At 46.2% G+C, this 27,502-nt stretch overlaps 1 protein-coding gene across 1 annotated transcript; it reads left to right on the top strand.

Moving 5' to 3' along the window:
• On the top strand, positions 1-27,248 carry FBXL18 (F-box and leucine rich repeat protein 18). The gene is made up of 5 exons (XM_054993495.1): positions 1-152; positions 2,758-2,958; positions 4,336-5,873; positions 8,628-8,846; positions 25,271-27,248. The coding sequence occupies exons 1-5, from the start codon at positions 6-8 to the stop codon at positions 25,425-25,427; spliced, it is 2,262 nt and encodes a 753-aa protein (XP_054849470.1). The 5' UTR covers positions 1-5; the 3' UTR covers positions 25,428-27,248.
• The last annotated feature ends 254 nt before the right edge of the window (positions 27,249-27,502 follow it).

Raw genomic sequence — 27,502 nt, 5'->3', positions numbered from 1 at the left:
CCAGGATGCGCCGGAAACGCAGCGTTGCTCCTGAGCCGGCAGGGAAGACGCCGTGTGGGGTTGGAGGCTGGGCGAAGCGTCGTCCCGGCCGAGCATCTTCTGTCAGCGCGCTTGGCGGCCTGCTGCCGACAATGTCCGCCTCCTCCGAAGAGGTAGGAGCCCCTGGTTTCCATGGCAACCGCGGCCTAGCGGCTTTGGCGCCTGCCTCTCCTCATCTCCCCACCCTCTACCCCTTCTTTGCAGACGGCGCTGGTCGGGGTGGCCATGGTAACCACCCCAAGGGAAGGTCCTCTGTAGCCTTTGCTTGCCACCCGTGCGGAAGCCGTCCGTTAGGGCAAAAGTTGCCAACTCGAGCCTGCGAAATTCCTAGATATTTGGGGGTAGTGGCTGTGGAGGGGGATTTGAGAAGGATTTCACTCATTATCTATGGATTGGGCCATAGGAAGGTTCTGAGGGAAAAGAGGGCTCTGAGGAGAAGAAAGGAAGCTTCAGGCTCCTCTGCAGACAACACCAAAGCCTTATTTTAATTGTTTCATTTTATACCCCCTTCTTTACGAGGGCCGAAACTGTTCTCCTTTCCTCCCTTTTTTCTTCCCAACAACCTTGTGAGGTAGATTGGGCTGACTGAGAGTGTATATAAGGTAAGGTTATCGGGTCCCCTTAGCCTCCTGGTGGGAGGTGGGGGACCTGGCACATACCTTATTGTTGGGCCCATGATGCTCCCTGTGTGCGCGTGAAGTGCCCTGCATGATGATGGCACTTCCAGGAAGTAACACTATTGCGTGCGCCCTTGCAGCAGGCCAATTTTGGCCTCAAACGGCCCAAAAGAGGCCCGTTTGGGGTTAAATTGGCCCTTTGCAAAGAACAGGAGCATTCTTGGGACAGCGTGATGACGTCACTCCCGGGAGTGATGTTGTTGCGCTGCCCCAGGAGCACACCTGGGAGGCCCATTCCTGTGCCTTCCTCCCCCACCGGCCAGGTAAGTGGAGGCAGGGGGCAGGCAGTGAAAATGGGGGATCCCCCACCAGAGGGAATGTGATTCCTAGTACAAAGTCACCCAGTGAACTTTCATGCTAGAGCGGGGATTCAGACCTGCATCTTCCAGATCCTAGACTGACACTTTAACCGCTACACCACACTGATTCTCAGTTTGTTCTCTAAATTTGCCATTTTCTCCAAGGAAACAGTTAATTCTGGGCTAACTCCAGGCCCCAGCTGGAGGTTGGCAAGCCTATGTCACTTCCAGTAGGCAGGCTTAGTGTCCATCTAGTTCCACAGCAACCCTTCAGGTTCTCATGTAGAGCAAGTGAGGTTGCCGGGTCCCGTTACACTCCTGGAGGACCCAGCACTCACCTGTGCTCTTCTCTCCATGCATGTGCAAAGTGCGTGTGTGCACCTGGCACCAACATGATGGTGTCTCTTCCAGAAGCGATGTTGTCACGCCGGCTGCAGGAGTGCTTCTGCGCGGGGGCCAATTCTTTGAGAATCAGCCCGTTTGAGGCCAAAGTTGGCCCCAAATGAAGCGTGGGAGCACTCCCACACCTGGTGGAATGACATCACTTCCGGAAACAATGTCGTTGTGTCTGCTAGGAGCTCATGCGCTGAGTGTATTCCTAGGGTACCTGCCGAGGGTGGGCAATTTCTGGGCAGCCCAGAAGCCTCCCATCAGTCATGAGGGATAGCGGGCAATCAGGTAAGCTGCTGGGAGATTGCTCGCCACCGACGGGCACCTGGGATCCCTAGGAGCAAAGTCTGTCCCAATGTTTATTACTATCTGAGACCCTTTTAAGTGAAGAAACCAGGATCTTTTATGTGCAAAACAGATGCTCTCTGGCAGTATAATAATAGCATGTGTTCAAACAGGTGTTATTATGAAGGGTCTTTAGCTCTATAATAATACAATGTATGTAAAACATGAAACTACGTTATACTAGTCCTCTTCAAAAGTGCCAGTGAATGCACATACTATCAGTTGATTTTTCTTTATACACGCAATGAAGAATTCTCATGTTTCTGTCAACACATGTAGAGCTGAATGTGTGATTTAAACCCCACATTTGACCAGGTACTGGCCCCCAAAATGAATGTATGTTGGCTCTTTCTTACAAACAGATGCTTGTACATGTTTTAACTGTTACATATGAACAGCGCTACTGAATCAGACTCTTGGTCTAGTGAGGGTCAGTATAGTCTCTCCTGACTAGGAGCAGCTCTGCAGGATATATGGTAGGATATATGGTAGGATATATGGTATACTACCTAATGCTTTTAACTGGAGGTGCCAGACGTGGAACCTGGGACCTTCCGGCTCACCCCCTGATCTATGGGCCGTCTGCAGTAGCATGTACACATGAAGCTGCCTTATACTGAGTCAAATTTGATAAGATCAACATTGTCTCTTCTCTCAGGTCTTTAGGGTCTCAGGTCTTTCCTGTACTCTGTCAACCTTTTAACTGGAGATGCTGGGAATTAAATTTGGGGACCTCCATGCAGAGCAGTTCTGCCACTGAAGCATGCTGTCTCCCCACACAATCACCTGTCAGCTACATGAGATGATTTCTCTAGAGATGCTCTTTCTATACAAACACTTATCTTTTCTCTCTGTTTGTTCCATCATGCCATGCTTGTAAACTCTCACATGTGTCTGGTGATCTCTATTTTTTTTTTCACTTCATCTCTTTCTAACTGGAACTGCTGGAAATTGAACCTGGGACTTTCTGTGTGCAAAGCTGAGCCTTGCTTTCTCTTTTCCTTCAGGGATCGACTGTCGAGGAAAGTGAGGATCTCACTACCAGCATGAACTTGATGGACTTCTCGGATGAGATCCTCTTGCACATCCTGAGATACATCCCAGTTTCTGATCTTGTCCTCAGCATCCGGAGAGTGTGCAGGAAACTTGCAGTTCTCAGTCTTGACAAAAGCCTCACCCACCTGGTGATCCTGCACAAGGACTACCAGGTGAGGAAAATCCCTGAGATGGAGCGGGGGAGGGAGGGCAGGAGATTTGGTCCTTTTCCTCACCTGGTAGTGTTTGGTTTTACTTGGCAGTTTGCTTGCATTCAAGGAGGCTTGGTGTATATAGAGAGAAGGTGATTTTTGCAGACATTACTGTTATAAGATTAAAATAATCACTCTGATGTGTTTCCTTGATCTTGGAGAGAATGCCCTTGCTTTCTACTTGTCCTCATTCAGGCCTCAGATTGTAGGGGGTGAGGGGAATATTATGGTTCTTCCTTACTCAGCACCATGTTCTCTTCTTGGGAGGAGCAGAAAGCTCTAGTCAGCTCTGTTCAGAATGCTCTTCTCTGGCTGATGTTACTATTTTATTTTGTTTTGTTCCTGCTGAGCTTGTTTTTGATTTGGTTGTTTTCTTAAATGGGGATTTTAAATGCCTTTTAGAAACGGTGAGGAATGTTTAGCTGAGTAGTTTTTTGTAGACCTTTTAAGATCTTATTACTGGTCATTAACTCTTTAAATATTTGTATTGGAAGCCACCTTGAGGCTGGGTGTTGCAGGTTCTAAATGATCTTAAATAAATTTCCCCTGCCCCATTTCCCTTCTAAAACAGGGACGGCCAGTTTATTCATTCCAAAGTCTGACCAGGCCGCTCAGAGGCTCTGCCCCATGCCATCCCTCCCTCCAGAACAAGCTTGGCAAGGGTGATCTGTCTCATACAGGCTGACTGTATTGAAAGAAACACTTCCCAGTGTGAAACCAGAAGACGTTTCAGAGGAAGAGGTCTCTGGAATGGCCTCCTCACTCAAGTTACCTGTGAAGCAACCTTTCACGCTTCCATTGGCATAACGTTGGCCTTTCGGGTCTTGCTTTTTAAGACTGTTGGCACCACCTTGCCCTCATTGTTTCAAAGGCTTCGGTGCCATTTTGGAAGCTCCTAGGCCATCTCATTCCATTCCAGTGCAGTGAAGGCTGAGATTGTTGCTAGCAGACTCAGAAACAGCACACTGCTTTGGGGTAGGTTTTATTCTATGGTGGTATAAAGTTCGCAAGTCATCAGGTGGTGAACATACACTAGTGAACCAGTCCATGTTTTCCTGCAGAAACTAAGCATGTGGTGTACTGGTTAGGATAAGATGACAGGTGCCTAGGAGATTCACATTCAGATCCCCTCCGAACCATGAAGCTCATTGGGAGATGTTAAGCCAATCATTCCCAGTCATTCTCAGTTCCCCTCTCCCCACCCCAGGTGGTTGTGAGAACAATGTGTGTGGGAAACTATGTTTACTGCTCTGTACTCCTTGGAGGAAGGGTGCGGTAAAAATGAATATATAATTTAGACTTCTTAAGGGTTCCTGAATAGTTGTTACCTCCTTGCAGGTGGACAAAGACAAGGTAAAGCAGCTAATGAGGGAGATCGGAAAGGAGATTCATGAGCTGAACGTGGCTGGCTGTTATTGGCTGCCTGGCTCTACCGTTGACCAGGTGATCCACTGCAAGAACCTGGTGAGACTGAACTTGTCCGGCTGCCACCTAACTTCCCTCCGCCTCTCCAAGATGCTGTCTGCCTTGCAGCACCTCCGCTCATTGACCATCGATGTCAGCCCTGGCTTTGACTCCTCCCACTTGAGTAGTGAGTGCAAAGCCACGCTGAGCCGTGTGCTGGAGCTCAAGCAGACTCTCTACACTCCCTCCTATGGGGTTGTTCCCTGCTGCACCAGCCTCGAAAAGCTCCTCCTGTATTTTGAGATCCTCGACAGGTCACGGTTCATCCTCTCCGGCCAGCTGATGGTAGGCGAGAGCAACGTGCCCCACTACCAGAACCTACGGGTCTTCTACGCTCGGCTTGCCCCTGGGCTGGTCAACCAGGAGGTGGTGAGGCTTTACTTGGCGGTGCTGAGTGATCGGACACCAGAGAAGCTCCACGCCTTCCTCATTTCTGCCCCTGGTGGCTTTGCCGAGAGTTGCACCGTCAAAAACCTTTTGGACTCCATGGCCCGGAATGTGACATTGGATGCCCTGCAGCTCCCCCGGTCTTGGATGAATGGCTCCAGCCTCCTCCAGCACTTGAAGTTCAGCAACCCTGTCTACTTCAGCTTCAGTCGCTGCAGTTTATCCGGCGGCCAGCTTGTCCAGAGGGTCCTCAACAGTGGCAAAGACCTCCGCAGCTTGGTTGGCCTGAACCTCAGTGGCTGTGTCCACTGCCTCTCTCCTGGCTCCTTGCTGCGGAAGGCAGAAGATGACATTGACAGCGGCATTGTGGAGACTCTTGTCAGCTCCTGCTGCAACCTTCGGCACTTGAATCTCTCTGCCGCCCACCACCATAGCACTGAAAACCTGGGCAAGCATTTGTGCCAGATCCTCAGCCGTCTGAAGTGCCTCTTGTCTCTGGCACTGCCTGTCTGTTCCATTGCTGATGTTTCCGTGGCAGACAAGCCCTCTGTGCAGCCCGCAAGTGGCGCAGCATCACAAGGTTTTGGGAAGAAAGTCCGGATCGGGGTGCAGACTTACGCCAGGAACTTCCAGGAGGAGGGGAATTCCAGGCCCTCATCCTCCGTGTTTTGGAGTCTCCTAGAAGGCATTCCATATCTGGAAAGACTGGAGCTGATTGGGTCCAGTTTTTCCTCGGCCATGCCCAGGAACGAGCCAGCTATTAGGAACTCGCTGCCTCCCTGCAGCCGGGCACAGCTTGTGGGTGATGCAGAAGTGGCTGCCATCGGGCAGCTGGCTTTTTTACAGAGCCTCACATTGGCGCAGCTGCCCAACATCCTCACAGGCTCTGGGCTGATTAGCATTGGGGCCCGGTGCCAACATCTGCGGACCCTTTCCTTGGCTAATCTGGGCATGATGGGCAAAGTGGCATACATGGCAGCCCTCATGGACATGCTAAAACACTGCAGATGTCTGCGAGATCTCAGGTGAGTGGGTGGGTCTGCTCCTTGCATGTTTGGGCCCTGGGCAGATGACGTGCCGGTCGTCTTAACTGCCTCATGGCTTTGTTTTCACGTACACTTGTTGTGGTAGTGGAGAGCTCTGGAAGTTAGGGCTGCTTCTCCTGACAGATTAGATGGGTTAGTACCATTTTATTTTCAGCTGGTGGTTTTTGACCCTCAGTGGGATCATGCCTCAACCAAAGGTACAGCTGTGCCCCCCTCCCCCTTTTCATTCAGCTTTTAAACCAAGCAACAAACTGCCTTCAAAGAATGGCACACATTTTTGCATATATAAGATAACCAAGCCCAGGGAGCCACAGGGTCTCCAATTGTAGGGCTGGGAAATGCCTTCGTACCTTAGAGAGCCCCTTGCTTGGAACGTGGACCATCGTTTTTGGGGTCCAGTGACTTCTGCTCAGCCGCTGCCTGTCACAGTAGACTTGGCTCTATGGAGTGATGAAAAGATTCCATGCAGGGCAGCTCAGGATGTTCCCTGAAAGGGTTTGCAGCTCTCTGATAAAACAACGTGCTTTGTGTGTGTGATGTCACATATTTGATTCCCTGGTTTCTTAAAACTTTCTGGTGTCAGGGCCAAGAAAGACCCTTGAAAAATTGCAGTTACCTAATGATCAAGCAGAAGAATAAAATAATATGAACAGGAACTTTGGGCAAAATCTCAGCTGCAGGTCCCATTTGCTCAACTGCTGTTGCCACATTATCGAATCATAGATTTGGAAGGGGCCATACAGACCATCTAGTCCAACCCCCTGCCCAGTGCAGGATCAGCCTAATTGCCTCCCATCTCTAATTGACATGGGCAGTAAGTTGCTTGCCGCAAGAAGCAGGCATGCATCAAAGCCTACAAAGAAGCCACTAAGTTTGTGGGCTAGTTGCCAGTCCTGGGATTTCATCCCAAAGCCCTAAAACAAATCTCCAAACCTGAGTTTCAGAGCCAAAGCTGAGGTCTGGCAACCTTGCAAAGAAGCATAGGAATGTCCAGAGAGGAGTTTTACCTTGGTATGGGGCTTCGTGTTGCTGCTGTTCCTCTAATGGTAGTAGGGAGGGTGTCAGTCCCTGGCAGTTAGATCCCGAAGTCCCTCACTGCAAACAAGCAGATGCATTGGTTGAAGAAACTTTATTTAGAGATCTATTCAGTTCAGGTGTGCACTCATAGGTAGAAGTTGGCAGAAGTAATTAGTCAAACAATAGGACTACTGATATAGGGGGATGTTCTCCCGCCCCCTTTGCATTCAGGCGTGAAAACCCAAAAGTTACATGGGAACAAAGCAGTTTAGTCTAGACAAAGTACAGAGTGGAATCATTCCCTCCTATGAAAAGATACATTTCAGTACACAGCTGCAGCTTCGGCCCAAGGCCACTCAGAAGCAAAAGTACATATTTCTCAGAGAGAACACAGAGGAAACTTGCTCCTCTAGAAATTAGTATTAGCAATCTAGACACCTTCATATATAAAATGCGTAAGATACAGTATTGAACTTTGGCATTATATCAGTATGAGTTTAAGATGTAGTGTAAGATGCACAACACAATAATGGCATGGATGCTTGCAGAACACAATAATGGCATATGACACAACAATGGTGTGGGCGCAGAATACAACAATGGCGTGGGTGCTGGCATACATGACAGAGGGAGAAAGGTTGATTTGGCTGGGCTCCCTGGATGGTTATGAGGACACACTTTTATCTACATAGAGTCAGATAAACCTTTTCTCAGTTGCTAAACCAGTTTGAACAATAATTGCCTTTTAGTGAGTTATCAGGCCAAAATACAATGGGATGCAGATAAAGCAACAGTGTCACCTAGTGGACGAGACGGTGTATTGCAAGACCCCTATTTTTCAACCAGTGGTCTTGTAAATATTTATTCTTTCAGCCTCTGGAAACCATTACCTATTGAAATATTGCTTTGACTCTGGAGCATGTGCCTTGCTATCTCTGGTTCCCAATGTGGTGCATGATTCTGGTTGTGAGACATTTCTGCAGTGGTTCCCAAGTCAGGAGTCTCTTGTGCAGAAGAAGTCCAGTCCACCGAGTGTTGTGGCCATGTGGCCACCACCCACTTTCCTTCTTTGCCTTCCACACTCCCTCTCCACATGTGCAAGCAAAAGCCCTCTTTGCTGCCACAGGCATACCACAGACACACCCCCAAGAAAGGCACGTTGCATGCATGCTGGTCATTCGTGGTGCTTAGAGGGCTGGGAGAAATGACTCTTGCTCTTTCGACAAGTGTTTCTGCTTGGTTGCATGGAGCCAGTTTGTCCTTTCCAGGTCCTTATTGGACCATTAAGTAGATGATGAGCCTCGTCTAGAGTAGCCAGGAAAATGACCCAATTAGGAGACTCTTAACCTTTGTTCAGCAAACTTTCACTAATCTGACGTGGTGGTTGCAGCTCGGAGAAAGGAGGAAAGATGACGGCCGTGTAGAAGCCCCCTGCTGATCGTGTGGGTAAACTCTCTGTTGAAAAGAAGTCTGGCATTCTGTGCAGTGTTGTTCAGGGTTTTTTTCCCCTCCAGACTTTTCAGCTACTTCCTTAAGACGGCAGGAAGACTTGTGCTTTGGTGTTTGAAATGGAAAGCAGCCGCAGAGTTCTCTGCTGTGTCGCCTCTTCTCATATAGACTTTGGGATTCCTGTTCCTGCAGATCCCCTCTTCAGCGCTCTCTTTGTGAATCATGCACACAGTGTGTGGTCGATCCTTCTCATTGTTCTTTGTGCAGGCTTGAGCAGCCCTATTTCAATGCCAACGCCCAGTTCTTCCAGGCCCTGAGCCACTGTTCGTCTCTCCAGCGCCTGTGCATCATCTCCAGGAGGGGGACGCTGCAGCCGGATGCCGTCATGGCCTTCATGACCACTTGTCTCGAGGTTATCATGTGCCACATGTTTACAGGAGAATCCCTGACGGTTTGCAAGAATCTTCAGCAGTCCCTGATATGGAGGTAAGTGCCAATGTTCCAGTTTTGCTGAACCATCCTAGGCTGTGTCATCAGGGCCAGACAAGGGGGAATAGCACTTGGCACCCCTTGGGAACTTCCTTGTGATGGAATTTCCTCCTTGTTCTCTCCCCCCCTGCTCAAGGCCTGGTGCTGTTGGTGTGACATGGGATGGAGGAGGAAGCATTTTTGCATTGTGCCCACTCAATTTAAGAACATGGTTGGAGCTCAGGGCTTAGACACTGCCTTTTGGAAAGCATGTTCTGTTGGGCCTTCTTCTGTGGGAAAAGTTGGGGAGCAGGAAATTGTATTCCACTGCCTTTCTTTCACTTCTCTTTCTCCAATTCTTATAGAAACTGCTCCAAATCCTGCAAGAAGCGACAAATGTAACACTTGAATAAATGGCAAATGTGTTTCCCCCCCAGGAACTGGTTTGAAAGCTATGGTGGGAAACCCAGGTTCATATCCCAGCTTGTCTGCAAAACATGCCTTGAGCAAAAGGCTTCACTCACTTTGCAGAGCGCTGGGGGCTGATGGTAGCAACTGTGGGGGTTTTGTGTGTGTTCTCTCCTGGCCCCTCCAGGACACACACGCTTAGCATCTTTCTAGCTACCCTGCCTGTCCTCCAAGAAGCTCCAGGCAACATACACAGTTCTCCTGCTTTTATCCTCACAACAACCCTGTGAAATAGGTTAGGCCGAGAGATAACCTAGTTGAGCTTCCTGGTTGAATGAGGATTTCAACCCCAGATTTCCCCTTCCTCGTTCCATATGCTACTATGCTTCCCTGAACATCAGCTTCATGTCTGCAGTGCAGGCAAAGTAATAACTCTGCACCCCCAGGGGCAAGGACTATGTCATGGAGGGCGCTTTATAAAATGAAGTTAGAAATCTGACTCCATAAAAGGTCCTTAAAATTTATTTCTAACTTACTGATTGTTTCTTTAGAGAATCATTATTGACTGTTTTGTAAAATTTCCCCCCCTGATGCCTGCCTCAGTGTCAGTGACTCTCTTAGGTCAAGATGGGTAGCTGTGTTCGTCTGTCCATAGCAGTAGAAAAGAGCAAGAGTCCAGTAGTACCTATAAGACTAATAACATTTGTGGTAGGGTATGAGCTTCTGTGAGTGACAGCTTGGAATCTGAAGAAGTGAGCTGTGGCTCTCGAAAGCTCATACCCTACCACAAATTTTGTTAGTCTTACAGGTTCTACTGGACTCTTGTACTTTTCTTAGATCAGTGTAAGTACCATGCTAAGGTTAGCTTGAGGGAGTATGTGCACACGCTAAGGATTACTGAACCGTCTGACATGTTTTGAAAGGTTAGATGAAGTGTTGTCTGCAGCATGCAGCATTTTTGCTGCTGCTACTAATATTATTATTGTTGTTGTTATTTGCTTCCAGCAAGTAACTTTGATTGCTCTCAGCAGACAATATTGTACCTGCTGCAGTATCATGGCTGTTGGGAAACCTGCCAAGATGTGGATTGCGACCCTCCCCATGACATCAGTAGTGTCTTTTTCAACAAAACACTCCCCTCTTTCTTAATTGAATTCACCTGTGAGGGCTTTTTAAAGTAAGAACCAGAAAATCCTTTCCCAGTTTTCTCATTCTTTGGCTGTCCAATATCTCATAACAGTGTCAGTCTAAACCTTAATATCCTTTTTCCTGTGCTGGCTTCTGCTGTCCAGCGACTGGGCTGCAGCTGTTTCTTCAATCTCCAGATTATTTGTTACTTCCCCTGCTTTCTCTATCTCTGTCTCTTATTGTTTATATTGATGTGACAATATTTTTTTAAAAGTTAAGCTTGTTTCACTTCTCACGACACCACCCTCTAATAGAACTAATAGAAGGGGATATAAAAAGAATTCTGAGACTTTGCACCAGCATCTGTTGGGCTGGATTTGCACAGCTAATGAAGGCACTTTCCTCCACTGCAAGGAGTCTTGATGCACAAGCAGATGGATCCTTGGACTAGAGGAAGTGCCGTCAGTAGCAGGGAAGATCTATTGGATCCGCCCCATGTAGTCCAGCATTTTCTCCAGAAAAAGTCATTTGTGTCTGGAAAGATCTCATGATGTTCACAGTCAAGCTTTTTTAATAACTGCAGGTACAATGCCTCCATTTGCCTTTTGTGTGTAATAGTGTTTGGTAGAGTACCTTCTGTGAACTTGCATATTCCATTTTTAAGAGGCCATTTAAGCTAGTGGCCATGACTATATGATGTGTTGGCAAATCCTTTCTGTTAATAATGAGTTATGAAGAAATATTTCCTGAACTTAAGTGTTGATTAACTTCATTGGACCATCCCACATTCTAGTACTTCACCCGTTACCAGCCAACTTGATTCCAGTAGGACAAATCATTTTGATTTTATAACAGGTGAACATTTCAGGATTTATAACAGTAGAATAATAATAAGGAATAATAATAATAATAATAATAGTAGTAGTAGTAGTAGTAGAATAATAATAGTAGAATAATAATAAGGAAAGGTACCTTAAAGTATGGAGGCACTCCATTGACTCCATAATGGGACAGGGAAATAAATTATTATTACTAGTCATTTATAGTCCACCTTTCTCACTGAGACACAACGTGGATTACACAGTGAGATTAGTATAGTCAATATCAAGGACATTTCCATAAACAATTCTGTAGGGTAAATAAACACAAGTTTACAAAGACATGGCATTAGCAAGAATCCAACACAGAGCTGAAGAGATGCTGAAACAGAGCATAAGCAATTCTAGGGCTGACAGGAGCACATATTTAAAGCAACAGATAGTACATAAGGCAACATAGTGGTGAAATCTATACTCCCTAACTCATTAGTGAAGCATCTGAGACCCCCTCCCTACAATACAAAAGCCTTTTTGAAACCCTCCTTTCTCTCCACATCAGAATTTCATGAACCTCTCTTGTCTCACCCCCGCTCCCCAATCTCTTAAACACAGTAAATTATTGTAGGGGGTGGGGACAGGTTGGTGAGCAGTTAAGACCTGACTGAGAATAGCTCTCCTGCCCTCCCCCAGTCTTATATTTTTGATGGGCAGTCAATGGTTTGAGAGCCCCCTCTGTATCACTGTGATTGGTTTTGATGCCGGTACAGGATTAAAACCTCAGTTCAGGGAGCTGCTGTGTGCTGGTGCTAGCAGAAAGCAAAGCCCATTTGGGCCCCCTGTGGGTCTTTTATCATGTGGGATGCTTCTTTGAGAATGAAAATAGGAACCCCGGTGCAGAGGCTGATGAAAATTCAACAGAGCTCTCACACCATTTCTCTGGCTTTTTGTTTTTATTAATGTTTTTATCCCTGCCTCTTAACTCATTTGGTTCTCTGGATGGGGAGACAAAAAGCAGCAATAAGGTATATAATTGAAATAATCTTAAAATACAAATTGAAGCATAAAATCACCCATGCCTGTATTATTTTTAAAAGGAAACAAGGCTTTACACAAGCATTTAAAAAGCATAGTTTAAAAGCAGGGGCTAGGATAATTTTCGAGTAGGGACCTTGTGAGTCTTTGAGGTATCACAAGACTCCTGTTGGTTTATGCTGCAACTGATGAACTGGTTTTTATTCTAGCATGAGCTGGAAAGGGCCTGGGACCACCAAAACCTCAGGGAGAAAAATAGTCTTAGTCTTCTCCTGGCTTCTGTGCTTTTGCAGAGAGTAGGATGTGATTTGAAGGGGGAAGCAAGATGGTGGGGAGGTACTTAACCCTTTATTTTCTCTCGCCCCCTCACCTGTTTTTTTCTTAGTTGCTTGCTGTGTGTTTTGATGACAGAGCAGAAGGTGATGGAAGACAAACATGTATGCTGCTGCACCTGTTGAGTCTCTCTTGCAAATCATGTCTGTCTTCTCCTTTTTGCAGCAGAGGATTCATATGTATAATTCATTGTCTGGGTTTTGATAATGAGCGTTCCTCTTGGTAGCCACTAGGCAGCGCAGTGGTCTCTCAATCAAAGCTCTGTCGTCTTTCCTTCCCCCCACCTGCTGATGCAGGATGAGCGTTTCTGTCCTCTCTATTGCTGTTCCTTCACTGCAAAAGTCATGCAAAGCAAAGAATTCCAGTGGCTTGTTTTGCAGGCTATTCCATTGAGCCTAAGAAACAGCAAAAGAAAAACACCTCCCCTTTACTAATATTCTGGGAAGTGGAGGGTGACATTAAATCAGTGTTTGTGCTAGCAAGTGTCCTTTTGGTCTCCTGTGAGGTTACCCCTTTTTCTTTTTTAATATAAGCGGTTCTTATAAAATTGAAGTATTTACATGGCACCACTGATGCTAGTATTTTCAAGCCCACCAAAAACACGAGAGAACCCCAGCTATTCATTATTTAAAGGAAATTGAGTCTCCCCATTGACTGGTACAGCTAGAGAGAAGTGTGAATGTGCATGTGAGAAAAGCAGCCGATCTAACAGGTTCTGGGCATGACTTGGTGTCTGGAGTGATGTTCAAGGTCTTACCGCAATTCGCTCCCCTCCCCACACCCAAGTTCTGCAGCCCAGCCAAAATGATGCAAACTGTGTGCTTGGATTGGCTTTTATGATTGAGGCTTCAGAGTCATTTGGCATCAACTGAAAGGGTGGTTAACTATTTTATTTTATTTTGTTAATTTAATTTATAGTCTGCTCTCCCCGCGAGTGGGCTCAGAGCGGATTTACGTCATAAATACATTAAAAAAATTAAGAGCAATTAAAAACATTGGTGGCAATCATATAGGTATAGGTTTAACTAGTATATGACAGTGCCTTTCCTTCTTTGTTGGATGTTCTGTTTTAATTGTATTACCGATGGTGGAGTGTGTGGGAGAAGAAATGCTGGAACTTACGGGATACTGGCAAACTGGGGAGGGGGGTGTTTGTGGTCCTTGGGCAAACACAGGATAAATTAGTAATTGCCACAGAGTGCTAAGTCTTCCAGACCCTTTTCTAGAGCACTTGCTTTCTTCCTCAGGAGCTGCCAGGGACCACACCCATTACATCACAACCAGCTGTTATTATAAGAGAAGACTGAAGGGAGGGAATTACATGTTAGCAACCATATGTGGAAAAGAGCAGGAGTTCTCAGCTCCTTAGTGTACTCTGCCTTCGTTCCCCTTCCTTCCAACCAGACCAGGAGGGCTTATAGATGTGCTCTATAAAAGCTGCTCTTTAAAAGCTGTATTTCTCAGAGATCTGCAGGACATGCTGGATAGCTATGGCACAAGTTGAATTCTGCAGTTATGTGTTTTCATCCAGACAGTAAATTAGCCTTCCTTTAGTCTGGAAAGTGCAAGAAAATGTAGGTCATTTAGCAGGCTGTGATCCTGTGCTCAATTCAGATAAACAATGTTAGTATCTGACTAAATCATCTTTGAGTCGATTTAGAGCATGTTCATGAAATGTTAAAAACAGGAGGGCTGTGAATGTTCTGGTTCCACTTCTGGCACAAATTTAAATACCCAGCCACTGTCTGCTGTCTTTCCCTGTGCTTGCTTCAGGCCACAAACCTGGTGTGTGAGAGGGGCAGGCTCAGTCCTGAATTTTGTGTACATCCAGAAATTTAATGGAATGCTGACAGACATGGGAAGCAGCAAACTTGGGCTGACTTTGGTGTTGGTAGTTAATAGAAAGGGGCATTAATACATTTGCCAGTGTTGGCCTGGTACTTCCCTGCCCCCTTGAGAATGCCTTTGGAGTGCATCTTTCTGTCTGCATGTTTCTCTCTCTCTCCCTCCAAGCCTCTCAGGAGCGGCATGCATAATTCTTGCCAATCCCATTTTGTCCTCACGACAACCCTGTGAGGTAGGTTAGGCTGAGAGAGTGGCCCAGTGGCCTTCATGGCAAGTGTGAAGATCTGAATCTGGGTTTCCTCATCATGATGATCTAACCACTACAGAATAACCTTTTTACCCTTTTGGTTAAAACCTCAATCCAGGCACAGTGGGCTTTTTGTTCAAACCAGGGGTTGGGAATCAGTGCTCCTTCTTCCATCATTCCACCAGACAAGGGCCGTGTTCACACAAGAACTCTTAACTGGCAGACATTTGGGGAGATGATCCAGAGCCTGTTCTTCTCCCTGACCCACGGCAGCTTTATGGGCTCCTTTTTCTTGCTCCGCCCTTCCCCACTGTGGCTTGCCTCCACCCTTTCCCACCCCCCTCATCAGGTAGCCATGCATATCCATTTGCAGCTGTTGTCTCCTTCCTCAGCCCAAAGCAAATGATTCAAGGGTGGCGAGGCAGAGGGGATGCAGCTGTGACTACCTCTGTCCCAGATTGAGAGCTGAGCTTTTCTCGTTTCCATGCCCTTCTCTGCCATTGCCTAGCTGTCACGTGGCTGAATTCCTCCTCTGTGATTCTTGGGGAGCAGGTGTGGCTTAATGGTAGAGCGCATGTCTCGTATGCCAGAGGATCCTTGTTTAATATCTAGTGTCTCCAGGGAGAGCCTCTGCCCATCGGAGCAAATTGTGCTGAGCTGCGCAGGCCAGTGTTACGGCTCAGTGGAAGACAGCTTCAAAGGGGAGCCCCTGAAACCAGGCCGTAATTTGTGCTCCTCCCTTCATGGCCATGATTCAAACTTCGAACTTCTGAAGCAAGAGTAGATTGAAATGTCCTCTGTGCAGGTGCCGAGTCCATTTCCCTCACTTCAGGGTGTCTCCATGTATCATAATTAGATGGAAGGGTTTCCAGATCAGATAGCGATCCCAGCCCTCCCCTTTACCTGGAATTCAGAGGTAAAACAGAATGTTTCCCTCTGTCTTCTGCTCTAGTTAAATCTCCTTGAGTTGTCCTAAACAGCTGCTTCCCCCCCCCAGTTCCACAGTGATCACACCCTTAAAATATTTATCTTGTGCCCTCCTCCCTGCTTGCTCTCTCTAATTTCCGTTTAGTCAAGCTGTAAATATTCAGTTCATCCTCTCTTCCAGAGTTGGTCCTTCCAGCTTGTTCATCATCATCAGCTCCACTTATCTGAAACGGCCTCTTGTTCAAATGACTGCTTTTGAGCGAGGCACTGCTGAACTTGGGACTCTCTTTTCCCCTGTGGCATTCAGTCTTGAAGTCTGGATTGCTGGCGTGAATATTCCTCTTTGGAATATTCACGCCAGCAATCCAAGACTGAGTGCTTGAAGAGCTGGGGAGGTGATTTGTAAGCAGTCTGCAGGCTGAGCGATTCTTTTTGGAAGCATTAGATTGCACGGTCCTGTAATTTAAGGCTTTGCACTCTGGGTTGAGGTTGCAGGTAAACACCTGGTCCAATGCAAAATCCTAAAACAAAAGCCACATGATGCCTTTTATTGGGACCAACCAAAATGACACTAAGTGATGTACAAATTCTTAATAATAATAACATCATCAACAACAGCAGTATTTGATTTCTATACCGCCCTTCAGGACAACTTAACACTCAGAGCGCTTTGCAAAGTGCGTTGTTGTTATCCTCACAACAATCACCCTGTGAGGTGGGTGGGGCTGAGAGAGCTGTGGAAAAGCTGTGACTGACTCAAGGTCACCCAGCTGGCTTCAAGCAGAGGAGTGGGGAATCAAACCTGGTTCTTCAAATTAGAGTCCTGCTATTCTTAACCACTACACCAAACTGAGTCCTCCAGACCTCTTTATCGAAGTGGGGTTGAGGGGTGATGTCTCAGGCCATGATCATAAACTCTTTTCTTGTAAGCATCCTCATATGAAATTCTGAGGATGTCTGCAGATTTAAAATGATGCTGGTGCCAGGTTGCACCCTGGACCTTCTAGAAGGAAGCAGTGAAAAAGGGAAGCATCCCAGTGAAAACAGAAAAATCAAGAGAGCGAGAGCTGGAAATAGCATCACACGAGTGCTGCTGGCAAGAAGCTGGGCCAGGCTAGCAAAGGGCACACTCCCGATGTGGCAGAGGATAGAAAGACTGGCGGTCCCTCCTGGGGCTGAGGTATCCAGACTGAGAGGGCGTAGTGGCCAGGGGCTTTATAGCAGACAGTTGTGCAGGTTTGGCTGTCTGGGATCACCTGGGCAGGAGAATGATGGGTAGTGATGCTAGCCTCCCAGCAGAAGTTCTATGCTGTTCTCTCCTCCATCCAGCAGCCCCAGTGATCGAAGAAGTCTTCTTGCTGGGGGTGGGGGCAAGGGGAGGGCTTCCCCGCTTCAGGCTTTTTTGTACTCAGTCATAGACACTGAAAGCCCTCCAAATAGCACGTCCTGGTTTCTGCATAGAGAATAAGAGGTGCCCAGCCCAGTTTGCTCTTCCCTGCGCTCTAGCTGCAAGCCAGATTTTTCCTTCACTTCCTTTGGCAGGTAAACCAAAAGAGTTTTTTATGGGACAGCTCTCAGAGGAGCATAGCAAAGGACTGAAGTGGCCACATCTGGGAGCCCTGTTCCCTTGATATTTGTATTCCCTGCTTGGACCGAAGGGTTGGGAAAAGGGTGTCTGATCAGTTGTTCCGGTCTGGCACTTGCACTGTGTGTGTGTGTGTCTTCTGCTGAGCCACTGGCCTGTCCTGGCTCAAGGCAGGCCATTTCTGCAATCTGTCATTCCTTCTTTGATATGACAAGAAGTTGAAGATAACCTGAGAAAAGTCCAGCCCCTCTGATGATGTTTTGGGGAGCCTAGGTGGATGTGCCTACCCAAGAGCCAGCTTTTCTTGAGAGCGCTTCTGGGAAAAGGCCGTCCGTATGACAGACTGCCACATTCCTGGGGTATAGAAACCTCACTGGCTTCCCTGATGCCTGCTTCTGCTGCAATTTCTGGTTCCCAGCCTGCAGCACGTAGTTGTTCATCTGGATTGCTCCCCCAGCTCCCTCCCAGTAGCATTTCTCGATTCAACCCCAAACCATTTACACTTCTGTTTTAATGTTATATGTGTGTGCACCATAGAAAGAACTGTGGGTGGCGTGGTTAGCAGGGCTCTGAAATTACAGGGGGAGGGGCTGTTCAGTGCCCACTCATCTGTCCTTGGGATCAGCCTGGCTCTTTCCTCACTGTTGCAAACCTTTCTTTTTGTAAATGTACCCCACTGTCTATGGGGGGGGGGCAGAACAAGTAGCATCCACTGGCATTGTGTAAATGTTTCCCAAGTAGCTTTAATTGGCCAATTATTGAAATAACTTCTTAATTTGTAGGAGATGGCAAATAATGTCCCGGTATATTTTGAGCTTGCCATGGCAGGGCACTGCCTCGGGGCTTGACAGGGGTTTTCCTTTCAGTCCTTGCCCTCCTCTCAGCCTCGACCTGCCTGCTTCTAGTTGATGTCATGTGGGGGGTATCATACTTGGCTGCCATTCCAGGCTGTTTTTTCTGGCATCTCTGAGCATTTTGGCTTATGGATTCCCCACAAGCAGCACAGCTAGCGTCACCAAGATACAAAAAGATACTGTGTAATCTACCTCAATGAGAAAGGTGGACTATAAATGAATGAATGAATGAATGAATGAATGAATGCAGAGAGGGAAAAGCAAGGCCAAACAGCCCTCTGTGTCCCTGGAGAGGATTTCCTTGAATGTCAGAGGCTGCAGGTTGCCGGAGACGCCTAGATTGTAGCCCCTGGCACTCAAGATTTGGCATCTGTGTTGTCATGTGTACACCTGGGGGAAGTTGCCAGTTTTCTACCCTTCTGCTTCAAGGAAAGCAGCAAAGGGATGAATTGGAAATTTTAGGATAGAACTTAATACAGATCCACTTCTGTTGCTGCTGCTTGCGGATTTTTTAAATAATGGGTATGGTTTAAATTTCATGCATTAACTGGTTGAAAGACCAAATTCGTGGCAAGTTTTCGTGCACTGTTGTGCAGTCCCATGCAGGGTTGATGAATGTAGCCCGGAATAACTCTGACTAGGATTTGCAGGAAGGCTGTCCCTCAAAGAAAATCTTTGTTGATTTAAATCTCTATAACTGTGCATAACTGTGGCACAGAGTGGTAAGCTGCAGTACTGCAGCCCAACCTGAGTTCAATCCCGGCAGATGCTGGGTTCAGGTAGCCGGCTCAAGGTTGACTCAGCCTGCCATCCTTCCAAGGTCGGTCAAATGAGTACCCAGTTTCCTGGGGGTAAAGTGTAGACGACTGGGGAGGGCAATGCCAAACCACCCCGTAACAAAAAGTCTGCCAAGAAAACGTCATGATGTGGCGTCCCCCCGTGGGTCAGTAATGACTTGGTGCTTGCACAGGGGACTACCTTTACCTCTTTAACTGTGCATAATATTAAAGCTGTGCTACTGAAGTGTGGTGGGGGAGGACAGGAGAGAGCATTTCTAGACTGTGCTGGCATGTACTGAAAGGAGGTGCCATCCCTGCATTCCTTCAGGTGAGGTTTCAGATTTTATTCATTTTGTGAAAATACTTATAAGAACCCAAGAAGAACCCTGCCGGATCAGTGCAGCAGTCCATCTAGTCCAGCCTCCTGTTTCACATGGTGACCAGCCAGTTACTCTTGACAGCCAATGAACAGGGCACAGAGGCCAAGATCTTCCCTTGATGTTGCCTCTTGGTACTGATAGACAGAGGTTTCCTGCCTTGGAATGTGGAGGTTCCCTTTAGTCACCATGGCTAGTAGTCTCTGATAGACCTATTGTGCATAAACCTGTATAATTCCCTTTTAAAGCAGTCTGTGCCTGTGGCCATAACTGCATGAATTGCTATTTTATATTGTATTGTATTTTTATAAATGTTGTACCTCGTCCTGAGCCCACTTGTGGGAAGGGCGGGTTAGAAATAATAATAATAATAATAATAATAATAATAATAATAATAATAATAATAATAATAATAATACTCTGGCAGCGGATTCCACATTTTAATCACCCATTGCGTAAAGAAGTATTTCCTTTTGTCCATCCTGACTTAATCTATTGCCCATCAACTTCATTGATTGTGCTCTCAAGTTCTGCTGTTTTGAGAGGAGCAAAAGTACTCTCTCTCCGCTTTCTCAGTACAAATTTTTATAAACCGCTATCATGTCCCTCCAATAGTTGTCTCATTTTTTAACTGAAATGTCTCAGACTCTTCAGCCTGTCCTCATAGGAAAGGTGTTCCTACATCTTAATCATCTTGGTTGCCCTCTTCTTTATTTTTTCCAGCTCTGTAATGTTCTTTCTGAGACACAGAGACCAGAACGGCATACAGTATTCCAAATGAGGCTGCAGCATAGATCTACACAGGGGCATTATAATATTGTCCCATTTTATTTTCAGTCCCTTTCCTAATAATCTCCAGTACAGAATTTGCCTTTTTCACAGCTGTAGTTCACTGGGTCGACTCTTTTATTGAGCTATCCACTTATGATCCCAAGGTCTCTTTTCATTCTCAGCAAGATCAGACCCATTGGCATATGCTTGAAGTTGGGATTTTTTCCCCCAAAGTGCCAAAGTTGCTTACAATATTTCCTTTCTTGCAAAGGAAAAAAAAGCTTATCCTGAGCAGTTTATAGCAAGTTTTGTTGAATAAATTGTAGTATTGAAATCAGCTTACTGCAGTACAGATCAGTATAGAATATACAGCAGAAGAGAGAAATCCAGGTCAAACTGGAGCAGAACTAAAACCGATAGATGTAAACGCCAGAGTTGCCAGGTGGAGCTCTTTGACGCAGACGTTCTAGAGATGCTGTACCACTACAAAAGAGGATCCAGAGAAAGGCTGCTGAAGATTTGTCTGATCTTCTGGGTCACACTGGGGAACGTGCCCCAGGCACAGGCTGTTCAGGACTTGATAGGTTAAGAACAGTGCTGTGACTTTGTTTGGAAGCCAGTGATTTTTGATGTTTCCCGTCAGATTTGGAACAGCTTCTGCTTTTTAAAAACGGCTGTATCCAATAGTAAAGTGGCGCTCTCCTGTGCCAATCACAAAAGCAGTAAAACTGGGCCACCTGCAGACAATGTGAGGCTCTTTACATATTTGGGATTCCCCTGGTATGCAGGAAAATGTTGAGAGACTGATAGGCGCAAAATGGGAAGAGGTGAAGGGGAAATTGACCTTCTCGGACCACAGAGTGCATACAGGGCCCTTGAGTGAGATTTTTGGATTGTTTGGGGTTTTGACATTGTTGGTTATTCTAACCTCGCCCTTTCCAGGCACATGGTTCCTTGCAGGCTCCTCGCTTGGATAAACGGCACCTTAGTTCCTTCATTGTAACCAGCAGTGTAGGTGTGTGTCTGCCACTCCTTCCACACAAGTGTGGAATTTGCTATTGGATGCAGAATTTGACATTCAGATCCCCTGGTTTTGGTTTTTAAAGCAACTGTCTAGGCCTTTGGACTGCAGAGATGCCTGGTGAATTCTCAAAAGATTGCTGGAGCTGAGCCGAATGCGTCTGTTTCCCTGCCCAAGACTTTCCCCCTCTCAGTGAGTAGCAGAAGTGATGCAATATTAGGAAATATGTGCAGACCGGTCTTGGGGAACTGAGTTTTTCTTGGCTCAGAATGTATAAATGCTGTTTAGCGCAAAGTAGACACACAGCCATGATTTTAACTAATAAATACTTCCTGTTCCTGCTTAGGAAAATTATTGTTAATGACAACAACAACATTGTTTTCCTTTCTGAACGCAGATGCCAAACACTGAACACCGGCAGAACTGAGCTGGCCTATGTAAGCACAGTGTGACGTCTGGATCAAAGCTGTCAGAATTAAGTCCTGGCCCTGATTCAGACGGTAGCTTTGCAAATCTAGGCCCCGGGAATACCCCATGGGTCAAATGGCTGCCTCGTTTCTAGCTGGAGAACTTGAGCTTCTTCATCGTATAGCATCTTGCCCTAACCTGAGAGGCCCTGGTGAATCGTTGCCTCTTTTTAACATTTGGAAAGTGTCAGCATATCTCTTTCTTAACCTTCATTTCTTTTTCTCTCTCTGTCTCTCTTTTACAGTAAATGCTATGTGTGCATACAATAATATACATGACCATAACTTTTTTTGTTTGGATGTAAGGCACTCTTGAGAGTATATACACAAAAACTGGCACTGTCCTGCCTTCCATCTATGTGTAGTCTGTGTTGGTGTTGTGTGTCTCGAAGAGCAAAAAAAAATTTTTTTTCTAAAGTTTCTCTCCTGGGTTCTGGTGGTAATTCTCATTCTTTTCAGGCAAGTGTGCTTACAAGCCTAAGGTAATCAGAGTGACTACAAATATCCTGTCATGATACAGTAAAGATTCCAAAATTTCAAGAACTTGTCTGTTAATTTAAAAAACGCCACTCTCTTTTTTGTCCCCGAATTAAATGTATTTGCTGGACTGCACACACATTTTCCTTGCGTTTCGTCCTCCATTTAATTAAGGGGAATGGATTATTTCCAGGCTTTAGCTTACAACTTTTTTTCTTTTTGCTGAAGTTAGCATACTTGGCTACCAGATCTGTTCGATAGATTCTTGTCCTTGTCGAAAATTACAGTTGGGGTCATTTGGCAGGCCCCCTTAAATCTTCTGTTCCTGAAGGTCAAAAAACCCATTAAGGATGAATCTAATCTGGTATGTGGCAAGCTATTTAACCCTGAAATGGAACACCTGCATTTCCAGGTTTCTACTGGCTTGCCCTGGAATGGCAAGACCACTTGGAGCAACAAGCCATTCATGAAGCCTCCGGGCGAGTAATGCATTATTTTGTGTATGTCAAGTCCTTTAGCGACTGGCCTCTTGGCCTCCCAGAATGCTAGACCAGATAAGTAGAATCTGAGTCCAGTGTCACCTTAGAGGCCAAAAGGATTTTCAGGGTGTAAGCTTTTGAGAGTCAGAACTCCCTTCTGACATGAGTAGGAATGGAGATCCCTGAGCATTTATATCCCGGCCAAAAGGAGATGGGGGGTTATAAGGGAGGGCTAGGTACAATGCAACTCGCTTAGAGCAGAAATTAGCATCTGTAGTGAGGTAAGAATCCAACGTCTCTGTTCAGCCCCAGGAGTTCATTGTTCTGAATTTGTGAATAAACTCCCATTTCAACAATCTCACACTGAAATCTCCCATTGATGTTTCTCTGTTTGAGAACAACCGCTTTTAGGTTAGAAATGGAATATCCTGGAAGATTAAAATGTTTTTGAGTGTTGTGATTTCTAATGTCAGATTTATATCCATTTATTCTTTTGTGTAGGTACTGACCTGTTTGTCCAGTGTAGATAGTAGAAGGGCATTGCTCACGCTTGATAGCATAAATGACATCGGAAGATGAACAAGTGAATAAGCCTGAAATGGTATAACAGGTGTTGTTAGGTCCAGTGATCATGCTGTCAGAGTAAATATGGGGACAGAGTTGGCATCTTGGTTTATTGCAGGCCTTGGTCCCAGAGTCCGTGTCAGTGTTGGGATGTACATTATTATGAGTGGGAAGTTGTTTAAGGTTGGGGGGCTCTCTGTGGGCAAGAAAAAGTTTGTCTCCCAATGCTTGTGAGAGAAGTGTGTTGTTGTTCAGCATAGGCTGCCAGTCATTAATGATGCTCTTGAGCTGAGAGCTGTATGTGACCACAAGTGGTGTTCTGTTGTTGTTTTATTTGTGTCTTCTTGTAGCAGGTTATCCCTTGGAGAGTCTTAGGAGTCTACCTCACTACAGATGCTAATTTCTGCCCTAATCAAGCTGCATTATACCTTTACATCCTGATGCCCCTCGTAGCACCTCACCCAACTTTGGCTGGAATATAAAGGCTCAGGAATCTCCATTCCCACTCATGTCTGGAGAAGGGAACTCTGACTCTTGGAAGCTTACGCCCTGAAAATCCTGTTGGTCTCTAAGGTGCCACTGGCTCCCTTGAACGGAGGGGAGCTCTCCAGCTGAATGCATAGAGATTTTTTTTGTCTTCTGCTGGAAGAGTTATACCTACACCTCATAAGACGATCCTTGCTGGGTCAGAGCATCGATTGGTCTAGTCCAGCACTCTGACTTTATACAGTGGCCAACCAAGTGCCCCCAAAGGTCTGCCAGCAGGTCTCAGAGGCCAGCACTTCTCCTTGCCTTTGCCCTCTCAGCAGCTGACATTCAGAGATACACTTTCTTCAGCCATGGAGGTTCAGTTGAGCCATCTTTGCTCATTCACCTAGGTCCTCCACAGGATCCCTGTTTGACCTGGCTTTTAATTAAGGCAAAACAAAAACAAAACTCCTTCCTAAAGTTACATGAGACACCTGTTGAATCAGACCAGTGGGCCATCTAGTCCAGCATCTTGTTTCATGCATAGATTGTGACGTTTTGTGCAGGTTGCAGAAATATCCTTCTGTTGGCACAAAATTTTAATGTGTTTAGTATGCCCAATATACAGTTCTGATGCTACATTTGGGCAGCAGCTTGTTGAGAAATTGTTTTGAAATTTGCAATATAGAAAACAGTTTTGCGTACATGCAGTGGAGGATAAAAAGATGCATGCATTCTGTCTTTTTCATGGAAAGAGAAACGGGGGGGGGGGGAGGCTGAAGTTTGCTGCGGAATGTACAAGGTTCTCTAACTGTGCAGGCCAGTTCAGGTTACAGCAGGGATTCTCAGGCTGTGTCCCCCAAGGGAACTGTTTGGGTGCTACAAGAAATAAATGAAACCATTATAGATTCCCAGGAAGCCAAAGCACCTGTCTACAAAGGAGGCTGCCCGTTGCAGCTCTCCATAATTCAGTTACTGGTTTTGCCTCTTTCCGTTCTGCCTCCACTAGTAGATAATTTTGTTACCTGTCTACACTAGGTGTGATATGAAGAATTCAGTCATTCTTAAAACATATCTGTCAGACTAGGTGCAAATTCATGATGGGGATCATTGATTTAGTGTGTTGTTGTGACCAAAGAGACTGTGTTTCCAATCTGTCCTCTGCTGTGAAACTCGGAGGATAGCCTTGGGCCAGCCTAGCCTAACCTACCTCACAGGGTTATTCTGATAAAAAGACAGGAGCATTCACAATGTATGTATACCTTGGTTCTTTGGTGAGCCTCTAGCAGGTGGAAACTCTGCCAAGTCTTTGCACTGGACATAAAATGGATCCATTCTGTTGTTCCTTGTGCAGACACACAGCAGGATCACCCACCCTTGGAGGAAGCTGCCTGTTGGGCACCTGTGTGAGTTGCTGCTTCCTACTTTTTCCAACTGCAAGGCATACTCAGAACACTCTATCACATGGAAGAGCAAGTGTGGGAGGGTTTTCACATTCTAATAGTCGATCTCTTTGGGTGTCAGAAGGAAGTGCGCTTAAAGCTATCAGAATCTGGAGTAGATGCAGAGAAGTTAGCCATGTTAGTCTGTGGTAGCAAAATCAAAAAGAGTCCAGTAGCACCTTTAAGACTAACCAATTTTATTTTAGCATAAGCTTTCGAGAATCAAGTTCTCTTCGTCAGATGCCTGAGAACTTGATTCTCGAAAGCTTATGCTAAAATAAAATTGGTTAGTCTTAAAGGTGCTACTGGACTCTTTTAGAATCTGGAGTAGTTTCTTTTTTCTAATTACTCAGAGCAGCCTTCCTTCCTTTACCTCAGATGGCTGGCCTCCTTGAATCTAATACCTTGTATCTGGTTTAGTTTCCAGGCTGAGCGACCCGCATTAAACATCGTTATCTTCCCTCTCCTCCACGAGGACTTGACAGAAGTCATCCGAGACGTCCCCATGATGCATTTGGACGAAATTACCTTGTTCAAAAGCCGCGTGGCTGAGGAGCCGCCAAACCTGTGGTGGTGACCACACCCGGACAGAAGGGGGTCTTTGGAATAAGCCTGCGGGAGCAGCAGCTTCTCATTGGCTGGGATTCCGTTTCTGAGCTGTGTGGCTACTTTATCGGGCGCTGTGCAATTGGGAGGCAAGTCTGCCTGGACGTGGAGTGGATCAAGTGGATCCTTTGAACAAAACTTGGCCTTGGATTTCTGATATTTATTTGTTTTAATTTCTAGCCCATCACCCTCGCTGGGCCTTGTGGTGGATTATATTTGGGAAAGGGTCATGCCTTCTGGTTGATTTCCTTGCTATTATGTTAGATTCTGAGTAACTTTAACCATGGCTAAATGCCTCTTTCTTAACTTGAATGAACGCAGCTGTTCTTTTTCCTGCTCCCTCCATTGTCACTGGGCTTTTCTCTTACAGTGACCGTTCTTCTCTGGAGTGTCTTAAGCAGCCTTGTGAATGCAAGCTGGGGGTATCTCTCTACCTTATTTATTGCAGAGGTTCATGTGTTCCCATGGTACCCAACCACAGCCCCCTATCTGTCAGCCCACGTGGCTTCAGAGGGGCAGGTGTGCAGCTGTGGCATGTTATGCTGCATGCCAAGTAAGCTATCAGCTTTTAGTTCTATATGGGCAGTCCCTGTATATTGTGGCACTGGTGTCCTGGAGAGGTCAGCCGCCGAGTGTCATTGGCTGGCCCTCAAGAGTTTTATGGCCATACCACCCTGAACACGCCCTATCTCAGAAGCTAAACAGGGTCAGGCCTGATTAATACTTGGATGGAAGAGTTTTGATGTGGCGTTAATGTCCTCCTAGTAAAAGTAGTCCTAGAAATGAGTTACTGGAAAGAAGAAGGTGAAGGCACAGAACTGACAAGGTTTCTTTCTGTCTGTTGAATCCCTTCTTTCCTGTCCTGCTCTGTTTTTGTTTCAAGTAGCCAGCCATGTGTACCTCCTGTTCATTCAGGGTGAAAGCAGTTGCAGGGGTGGGGGCTTGCTCAGGAGAACTTCCCTAAGACTGCCCAGCGCATCTGTGGCTTTCCTGCCTTTCTATAAAAAGCTTGGAATGATACAGCTCCCCTCCCCCAGACGAGTCTGTCTTACAGGAGGGGCTGGAATTCCAAGTCCCCCAAATGGCAGCTGTGGATTGCTCCTCCATGGTTCACAGCCCAGACTAGGTATCTTCTCTGACAGGCTTTCCCCAAAGCATATTGTATGTCCACAGATCCATGGTGCTTGAGACCATGGCTTGGCGAAATGTACCTCCCATCTTGCTGCATGGCTGTTCTACCATTACCTCGTATGATGCAGCCGTTGTCATCTCTTAAAGACATTACTATCCTTTCCATGTCCCTGGGTGAAAGGGGCACTTCAGCAGCAGCATTACAGCATTGAGCACTGTAAGTCCAGCGACTGCAGCCCCATCGCAGCTGGCGTTTTGTTCCACGGACACGGATTAGAATTTCTGAATATGCTCCACAAAGGCATGGGTTGCAATGGAGCCATATGGCAAAAAGTGGATTTTTCCTTCTGTTTTTTCTCAATGACTTGCTTCCATTACTCTGTGCTTGACATAATGAGCCAGCGTATGTGTAACTGTGTGTGTATGTTTTTTTTTAAATTGTATGACACTGGTATCACTGTTCATTGAATTTTCAGTGCACTGGCTTACCCATCCAATGGCATATAAACATTTCTATACACACCTTTGCTATACTAGCACCTTTTTTTAAAAAAGTGGTGGGTGGAGGCCAATTGCTCGTGTAAGCTCTTTGTAGACTCTTTTTTTCTTGGTAGCCTTCCCTGGTGCATGGAATAGACCTTTCCCTTCCAGGAGATCTCCAGTGTGCTGAATATTCTTGACTTAACACATGCAGTGAGATGACTTTCCAGTGGACAGAGAGTGACGTATCAGTGTTCTGTGTTAAACGCATGAGTACACGCACACTCAGCATAAGTAAAATATCTGGTACAAAAATGCAAAGTTAGTTAGGGTAGCTTGGATTAGGGAGTCTCCAACTTTGTTGAATCTGTCAGCAGTGTTGGAATTTTAAGAACAAGGGTCTGTTGATCTGTTGTGTCTCTCCCCACCCTAAAA

The sequence above is a fragment of the Eublepharis macularius genome, chromosome 12 (assembly GCF_028583425.1).
Source record: "Eublepharis macularius isolate TG4126 chromosome 12, MPM_Emac_v1.0, whole genome shotgun sequence".
NCBI lineage: Eukaryota > Metazoa > Chordata > Lepidosauria > Squamata > Eublepharidae > Eublepharis > Eublepharis macularius.
Note: the sequence above shows the minus strand (reverse complement) of the source record. Positions and strands in the feature narration are given on the sequence as shown.